The sequence below is a fragment of the Tasmannia lanceolata genome, unplaced genomic scaffold (assembly GCF_043159265.1).
Source record: "Tasmannia lanceolata isolate RefF3 unplaced genomic scaffold, GAP_Taslan_0.1 ptg000011l, whole genome shotgun sequence".
Lineage (NCBI taxonomy): Eukaryota > Viridiplantae > Streptophyta > Magnoliopsida > Canellales > Winteraceae > Tasmannia > Tasmannia lanceolata.
Genome location: NW_027518688.1, coordinates 2,202,892 through 2,212,558, shown reverse-complemented (window position 1 = coordinate 2,212,558; position 9,667 = coordinate 2,202,892). Strand labels below are relative to the sequence as shown.

General features: G+C 40.9%; 1 protein-coding gene across 1 annotated transcript; it reads left to right on the top strand.

The window, feature by feature from the left end:
- Window positions 1-328: 328 nt before the first annotated feature.
- On the top strand, window positions 329-2,986 carry LOC143886941 (uncharacterized). The gene is made up of 6 exons (XM_077391110.1): window positions 329-832; window positions 931-1,156; window positions 1,244-1,395; window positions 1,477-1,654; window positions 1,958-2,295; window positions 2,387-2,986. The coding sequence occupies exons 1-6, from the start codon at window positions 329-331 to the stop codon at window positions 2,984-2,986; spliced, it is 1,998 nt and encodes a 665-aa protein (XP_077247225.1).
- Window positions 2,987-9,667: the final 6,681 nt, after the last annotated feature.

Here is a 9,667-nt window from a genome sequence, read left to right as displayed (position 1 = left end):
TGGTGGTTGGGTGTTGATATATGGTGTTTTGGTTGTTGGTGATGTGGGTTGGGGATGCATTTTTTTGTGGTGGATTTGAGGTGCTAATGTGGGTTGGGGATGTATTTTTTTGGTGGTGGATCTGAGGTGCTGATCAGGGTAGGGGATATATTTTTGTGGATGATGTTGTTTGGTGTTACGGTGGTTGTGGTTGCTTGTCGGTGCTTTGGTGGTTGGTGGTGGCTGTAGGAGTTTTGTTTCGATGGTTGTGATTGTGGTTATGGTGTCTTTGCCGGTTGTGTTCTTATCCTAAATGTTATTTGTTTTAGTATTTGGTAGGGTTACCATCATGCCTCGTCAACCAGCAGATAGGCGGATGTTGAACCTTCGAGCTGCAGCTATAGTAATCTCTGCGGCGGCCGTAGTTACGCTTAGGGTTCGACTATACCTTGAGCAGAATATTACAAGAGCCCCTTACGAAAGCGGGTACTTAACCCGTAGGACCTTTGTTAGACGTATCACGCACGCAGAGAACCATTATGTTGCTCTTCTTCGTATGGATGTTCGGTGCTTCCGCTCCTTCGTGGGCCTTTTCAGAAACACAACATTGTTGGAAGACACAATTCACTGCACTGTTGAGGAACTGGTGGCTATTTTCTTAAGTGTGATTGCACACAATGAAAGGAATCGTACTGTTAGGGCAACCACAAGAAGGTCAGGGGCTACTGTTTCAAAGTATTTTAATAAGGTTCTCGATGCTGTTCTCATCCTACAAGACATGTTCATAGTACGTCCATCAAGGGAGACACCACGGGCAATCCTTGATAATCCTAATTTTATGCCTTACTTTAAGGTACGTTTACGATAGCTACGCATTTCGACTGAAGGTTGTTAGTAATTGAGGCCGGTATGTTAACACTTACGGTTGACATCTGAATGTCCTTATTATAGGATTTTATTAGTGCAATTGACGGGACCCACATTCATGCAAAAGTATCTCAGGATATTCAAAAAAGATATATTTGTCGTAAGCACTTCCCATCCCAAAATCTGTTAGCCTGTTGTGACTTTGACCTAAAGTTTACGTACGTCCTTTGTGGGTGGGAGGGGTCGGCACCGGACTCACGGGTGTTAGCATCTGCTATATCAAAGCTTAACGGGATTCCCATTTTGCCAGGTAATAATTAGCTTATTAGACTGTTTGTATTGATGCGGTTTTTGTAGTACTTAGCTAATTTAATTATAATCTTTTGTTTGATTGTAGGAAAGTTTTACCTTGGTGATGCCGGGTATCCGTGCCTGTCCCATTTTATAACTCCAATCCGAGGTATTTGTTACCATCTCAATCAGATTAGAGGGCGCAGACCTAGGAAAGCCGAGGAGTTGTATAATCAAAGGCATTCTTCAGCCAGGAATGTAATCGAGTGAACTTTTGGTGTCTTGAAGAAGCGATTCAGTATATTAAATTCAGCACCCATGTATTCATATTCCAAGTAGATCGACATAGTGTTGGCCTGTTGCTGCGTCCACAACCACATTAGAAGGGAGATGCCTGACGACTCCTACATTCAGGATGTTGACGATGAGCTGGCATCGCTTCTAGCTGAGGAGGAAGAGGAGGAAGAAGGACCTGTTCCTCCTCCTCCTATGACCAGGGCCGAGGATGTAAGGGAAGGTCGTAACATTCGAACCGCAATCATGAATCAAATGTGAAATGATTTCCAAGCGCGTCGTCGTTAGGAAATGACATGGTCGCAATAGTTGTGCACCTGTGTTTGGATGTGGATTTCACAATTTCGATGTGTAGTTTGCTGGAACAGTAGCTTATATTCCTTGCTTTGTTGAGATTTATGTAATTTCTATGTTTGCATTAGTATTGGTTCATGGGTTAATGTTACTTCTATGTTTGCATTAGTACTGGTTATCTATACTTCTTTGATTGAATATTTTTTATATGAATGCTTTTGGAAATTTGCAGGCGAGATGGCAACAACTGCAGGTACGACGGAAAAGAAGGCGAATGTCGCGTGGAATGGAGCTATGGATGGGGTTATTTTGGCAGCCCTTAAGAATCAGATAGCTGAAGGGCAGAAGACTGGTGCCGGGTTCAAGGAGTGCGCTTACAATGCTGTTGCGCATGAAGTGTCTGATGTCCTGAACAAGACCTTGACTAAAGAAAATGTCAAGAATCGGTTAAAGACACTCAAGACAACCTACAGGACTCTGAACTCCATTATTAATCTCAGTGGCTTTGGCTGGGATGAAACCTTGTGCAAGATATCGGTTGGTGAAGAAGTGAAGAATGATTACTTGAAGGTAATAAATTTTTATCGTATATCACTGCGAGTCATTTATAAGTTACGTGTTTAAATCATCTCTTCATGACAATGACAATTATTGTTTGCAGATGCATCCAGAAAACCAGAGCTTCTTTTCGAAACGATATCCACTCTACGAAGAGATGAAAGCTGTATGCGATGATGATTACGCACGTGGAGAGGAGGTGAGAGATAGGAGAGCGGTCCCCACTCAGGCGACGCAGGAAACACCGGGTGCTTCTTCATCGACCCAACCGGTTGGGCTCGATGATATGGACGACAGCTTCCTCCGTACTCCGCCACGTGCTAGACCTTCTTCATCTACACCTGCCGTAGATGCATCCATGGGCTATAGTGACTCCTCTCCTATTAGGGGCCCAACTTCTGCTACTGGTGGGAAGAAGTCAAAGAAGCGTCCTAATGCTGCACTTGTATCGGAGTTGCAAGTTGTGTCTTCCAGCATTAATAGGGTTGCTGATGCCATAATTTCTACTGGTGAGGTGCACAGCCTCCCTGACCTTAAAGATGCGGTGCTGAACATTGGTGGTTTTCCCAGAGGTGACCTCCTTGATGCTTATGTGTACCTACACGGGCGTCACAAGGAAGCTGAGGCATTCCTTTCTTTGGACGATATGGACCGCACTGAGATGTTGGGGCGCATTATGCGGCGCTTGCCTATGCAGTTATGAGTTCCTTTTTTCGGTCGATGTTTTTTGATGGTTGGGTCTTTATGTTGAACCGTTTATATTTGAACTAACCATGTGATGGGTTTGATGGACTAACTTATGTATGGGTTTGATGGGTTTGTTGGTATGGGTTTGATGGACTAAATTAGTATGGGTTTGATGGACTAAATTATGTATGGGTTTGATTGCATCAATAGTTTTTGTATGTTATCTTATAAAGCTTGTGTGATATTATATTGCACTTTGTTTAATGCAGTTTCCATTCAGTTTTCAGCTTGAACCAACTGACCATAAATCAGTTAGCTCTACCTTGTCAGTAGGTGTCATGAATAGAAGGATTACAGTATCAGAGCTACTTACTCTGTTGTTACTGTAACCAGAGAGATTTTGTACTTGTTTTTGTGGGTGTAGAAACCATGGTTTTGTGTTCTTACAAAGTCCTTATCATTGTTGTCTGGATTGGGTTTATAGCAGTTCAACCAGAAAAAGTTTCTGGCTTGAGAAGGATGGGCCTTCCCATAGGATGGGATTTAGAACATGGGCTAAAAGAGAAAACGCGAATTCTGAACTCTATTGCGGTCGAGGACCCGAACGCCAAGAAGAAACTGGGACCCACATCTCCAATGTTGGATCCAAATCAGTCAAGCAAAAGAAGATTTCAAAGAGGATCAGATCCCATTCACAACAAGTGCTGATATTTTTGGATGTTTCTTATCGGAGTTGATTGGAAAGGATTTGATCAGCAAACAAAACAGATTGCTCGTCAGTATCTCTAGTGTTGAAATATTAGAGGTTGTTGAGCCTTCTCAAACACAGATTTAGAGGTTTTATTGCTTTAGAAGTTTTTCATTTGGGTTGGTTGGTTGTGTCTATTTTATTTAATAATTTTAAGGTTTTGTAATAGAGAGATATATGTACAGAGGTTTTAAGACAAGGATTCTGATAGGTGCATGGTGCTGGCTCCTAAGAATTACAGTTTAGTGGGTTATTTGGAAAAGGAATTAAATCTGTCTGGATCAGAAACTTTAGTTCTTGCAGAGTGGGACTATTCATTTTTCCAGTTTTTAGTTTTTACATCTCTTCTAATGTACAGTGATTATAGTCAGATGTTAGTTGCTTCAAAGAATGAAAGATTTCAAAGAAAGTTGGACAAGGGTTGATGTAATATTCTGTTTCCAACCTGTTTTACATCTCAAAGCATTTTTTATTTTTTTTTTAAGATTCAGCTCTTCTCATTGTTCTTTCATTACATTGATCTTATTTTCTGCTGGGTTCTCTGCCTAATTGCTTAAACTGAAAGGTTATGTGAGAAAATCTCCCTCCTTAGCCATTCATTGTAAAACAGCATGGATTAGATTTCAAGAAATTCAACTTTGTTATGTAAGTTTCTTGGGAACTTTTCAAGGGTTGTTGCCTGCTTAATATCATTTTTTTGGTAAGCATGTCAGGCTGAGCAACATAATTGTAAAATAGAAACAAGTTGATGAACTATACTATAGAATATAACATTATGTGGAATATTTCATATTTAAGTTAAGCGATAGTGATTAACTGTTCTTGCCTTTATGTCATGCTAAGTTAGAGGCTTTATGGTCTCTCCATATGTCTCTCCATATTCATCCCCTTTGAAAACCATATTTACTCAATAGAAGTACTCATCTTGCCTTTATGTCATGCTAAGTTAGAGGCTTTATGGTCAAAGACGCCCATAATTTTTTCTTTGAAAAATTATCAAACCCTTTGATCCGACCTGTGACCACAGTCTGTCCAATTTATGTTGAGACCACCTTGATTGGATGATCCAAAAAAAATATCTAGTGAAAAATATGTTTAATATGGGTTTCTGCATATTTTCCCTTGCTTTCTGAGCAAGTGAACAACAAGAAAACAGGTTCCTGCATATTTTCCCTCGCTTTCTGGGCAAGTGAACAGCGAGAAAGTGTGGGAAAATCACAGTTTCTTTTCCTTTCCTTTCCATTTTGCCACGTCAGATTCCTTTCCTTTCCTGCAGTGGGAAAAGAAGCGAACAGAGCCTAACTCTTACACTCTCTTCCTTCTCGAAAAACCCTTGATCTAACTTGAAAACCTAGGATTTCATGAAGAGTCTTTTGAAATCTTGTCCTTTGGTTTAACCTTGCAAAAAAAACCCTCTCATAATCCGTTGTTCCTCTGCCATCTCACTTAGATTTTGTGGATTTAGTCAATTGTGTTTTGGATATCATAGAGTTTGTTCTTTCCTTGAAGTTTTTGACGAAAATCTTGAAGATATTTCACATAGCTTCCATCTACTCTTCAAAATCTATTTACAGTCTCTCCATTTTCAGAGGAAAAAAACGAGATTTAGGGTTCCATTTTTGCCCATATCCGCAAAACCCTCTTTTCTACTATCTTAATATTCGTGGGTTTTGCCCCAGATTTGTGGGTTCCATTCAAAAAATCAAAAACCCTCTCTTCCACTTACTGAAATGCCTAGGAAAACCAAAAATCCTGGAGGAGCCTCTAGCACATGAGATTCAAGAGGCGATTCTAGCACTCGGAATCCGAATATGCCTCCAAACATTCGATCTACAATCCCGGAAGAAATTGGAGAGCAAACCCCAACGAGGGTTACGGGGCCACGATCTACTACCCATCATAGGCCAGGGCTTGACAAAGCACGAGCTCGAGCTACACTGGCTCAATTGATTTCACGAAAGGTAGTTCCCGGACATTTTGTCCGTCTTCCTTCATTTTTTGCCTATAAAATTTGAGAGTTGTTTGAGGGCCTACACTGGACTCCTTTCCTCAAAATCAAAGAGCCCATCTACCCCACCTTGGTCAAGGTCTTCTATGGGTACATTGAGGCCTCTTCGGTTGACATGCTACAAACTACTGTGAAAGGGAGAGTCATTGAGATATCCCTTCGCGATTTCTGTGAATTGCTTGGCGTCCCTAACTCAGGGCGGTTGGTTTATTTTGGCCTCAAAATGAAAGTCTTTAGCATGGAATATCTGAGAAGATTGTCTACCACACCATTTGCAAACGCTACACCACTAGGATGAAGGTAGTAGCTAATGACCTGATCCCATAGGCTCGAGTTCTTTACAAGATCATTGTCAATTGTCTCCTTCCTAGAGGTAGATCTAAACATGCAGTGAGACCCTTAGATGCCTTCATTATGTTTTCCTTGCTTACTAGGTTTCCTATCAACATAGGATATATAATCTTCAGGCATCTCAAGGAAACCGCTGGACGGCCAGGTTTCATACCATATGGGATGATTATCACAAAGCTTCTGACTCTTGCCAATGTCTCCCTTGATAGAGAACCAATGGAGTTCCCTAAAAAAGACCTCAATGAGGCAACAATAAAAAAGATGGGGATGGATCCATATCACATGGAGGTAGTAGTTCAGAGGCACCCTCGTGATATCGACGATGAGGAGGAGCGAGGAGAGTGATGTAGAGGTGAGTGATGTAGAGGAATCACGGGATGAGGAGGATGCACCTGCTAATGATGAGGTTGGAGCATATGAGGATGAGGGGCCTGATGCATCTCAGGCGGATCCTAACGACAGACCTGTCACATACCGGGATCTCATGGCACTTCAGCAGCACTTGGACGACCATATAGATCGACGCTTTGATGACTTTGAGCTCCTGAACTCTCAATAGGCAACCCAAGAGGGGGGTGAATTGGGTTTATAAAAAGAAATTCCCTTTCTAAGTCGACTAGTTAAGGACTTAAAATAAGATTCCAACTGTAACACTTAGAGTACAAAGAAAAAATCAAATAATTGAGATATAAAGCAAAACCTTATTAATCTGCAAATATGAATACAACTACCCCTTGTTAATGTAAAGATGAAAGAAAATAAGGCAAAGTAAAGAGAATACTAATCAACTGTGAAGGAGGGACCCTGCTAAGCCCTACATCCACTCTACCAAGACCTTCTTGGCACTTCTACTATGTGATCCTCCTTTCTTAATGGGCCCGATCAAAGAACCCTCTTACAAAGCTTGATTCACCTTTCTTAGCGGGCCGAATCGAAGACCCTCTTAACTATCTTGAAGAAACAAGAAGAATATATAGCCTCTATGTAGGCTTGATTAAAAGTTGAAGCTCACACAAAAATTCTCTCAAAGAGGATTACAAGTAAAGCTTAATCCACTCTCAAAAGGGTTTAATCAAGATCAAGGCACTAATGAGGTGGAGAGAGATGTTCAAGGCAAAGAAGGTTTGCAAGTGTTTGTATAGACTTTAGATATGTTGGAAAACCTTTTTCTTTAGTTAAAATGCAAGTTTAAACCCACATATATAGCCAAAAATCAAAACTAGCTGTTACAATGGCAAAACGATAATTTTGTGCAACTTTTAGAACACCAACGGCTATTTTTTTTAAGTTTCAGCACACTTCACAGAACTCTGTGGGGTTACATGGAATTCCATACACAAAATTCCGTGGGATCCCACGGAATTCCGTACCTAAATTCTTAATTTTAGCTCGAAACTTGTAAAATTCATATCTCCTTCGTTTCTTGTCGGATTTCGACGTTTTTATACTCGATTTGAATGGAAATAATGAGATATTTTGGTAAAAAATATTTTAAAAAATATTTGAAAATGATTTGGACCAGTTATGATAGAATATATGTGCTGGATCTATTTTCCAAGTGCTAATTTCATATCTTCCCATTTTGAAACTTAACTTAGCACTTGGGCTTTGAGGCTACTTGATTTCAGGTCACTTTTGAAAATATTATGGGGTATTTTTTTAGTGTCCCTTGATCAAGAATAAATCTAAGAGAGAGAGAGGAATTGTGGGAGACGATATTTTCCCGCACGCGCCGAGGCGGCGGGGGATCACCACGTCGGGTTCTCTGGGAGTTTTAGTTGATCTGCGTTTCTTGCAAACTAGGGATCGTGGTCCTGACTTTGCAAGTAAGAGAAACTCAGAGTTGCCACCTAGGTTAGGGCCTAGGACCCATGTCTGTTCTTCCGATGAAAAGGGGATAGGTATCCGAGTTTCATTGGAGGAACAGTAACCAAAGGGGTTCTTTTGCTCTGGGCCTAGAACCTGTAATTTTGTTCTGTTTGTTAAGGCATGGTCCTTACAAATATCTAGGTAAGGGCTATGTTTACAATCGGGGAAGGTGTTGGCACCCCTCTTGCCCGGGTGAATTCGGTCTCTTGACTTGATTTGGCATTTTGAAGAATTTAATTAGGATAACCTATCCTTTTATCCTTTACTTGGATTATGCTTAATTCTAGAATGTAAATAAAATGAATTTACAAAAGAAAGAAAATAAGCGGTAGTCATCCTGATTGAAATTGTACATTGTTATATGAGTCCCGAAAGATCTCGCAATTGATCACGATCAGGTTAACTAAATCAAACGGAAAAGACAGTACAGAAGGGAAAAGAAACTCTAGGTTTATGATTCCTTCCGTTTGTCCAACACCGTGGAGCTCCAAGGCTCTCGGCTCTGTCTCGTTTGTTTATAGTAGGACCGGAGACAGAGTGGTGGGATAAGGAGGGGGAGCGTAGCCCTATTTATAGAGAGGAGAAGAGTTTATGTTACAAGATTTAGGGCAAAAGGAGCCCTAAATCCCGTAACTATCCTACACCGCGTTTTGTAATATAAATACAGAAAGCTGATAAATAAATGTAAATTTACCGGAAGAGCGAGAGAGCCTGTTTAAAGTTGGCGGCGTAACGGCACTGATTAAACAAGAGAACTTCGGATTTGCCGAGATTTCGGCAGAACAATGGCACTTCTTAGATTAGGGAGCTTCGGGTTTGCCGAGATTTCGGCAGAACAACGGCGCTACTTAGATAATAGGTGTTTCGTTCTCCGAAATTCAGCAATACAACGATGCTATTTTGACGAAGGGGCCTCGGCTTTGCCAAGATTTGAGCAGAACAACGGCTCTATTTAGACAATAGGGCCCGTGTTCTCCAAAATTCAGCAGCACAACAGCGCTATATCGACGAAGGGGCTTTGGGTTTGCCAAGATTTCGGTAGAACAACGTCGCTATTATGGAAAAATAGCTCGTAGTTCTACGAAATTCGACCGAATAACAATGCTATTTGAAGGATGTCGCTCCAAGTTTTCAAAAATTCGGCAGAATGTCGATGCCCAGTGTAAGCTACCTAAGAATTTCTCTACTTTCTCTCTCCTAAAGCAAAGAAACTAGGGTTTTCTGATATTCAGAAGGGTTTTTGAACTGAAAAACCAAAAAGGAAAAACCAGAAGTTTTGAAAACTAAAACAGAGAATAATTACCCCCTATTTATAGAGGGTGGGTATCCAAATTCGCAGACCGCGAATTGCGACCTGACTTGTTAGTGTCAGGTCGGCAACATTTCAGAAAATGTGATTTTTCAATTTTTTTTGCTTCGAAAGACGTGAATTTTCTTCCCTTTTGACGGGTTTTCGGGGAGTTTCAACGGACCGTAACTCCTCTGTTTGACTCCGAATCGCACTCAGTCAGATCCGTTGGATTCCTCGTTCCAGGAGATTACAATGAACCTAATATCGGTGGTTCTCGGATCATGATGTGTTTTTGGGTAAAAAATGAATGTTTTTTACTTAAACCTAACTTCTCGGTTGAAAGGCCGTGTGAAAAAGAACTTTTTTGCCGTGCCGTGAAAGGAGGGATACCGTGTAAAGACGGGCTTTTGTTTCACCTCTGGGGTAAAGT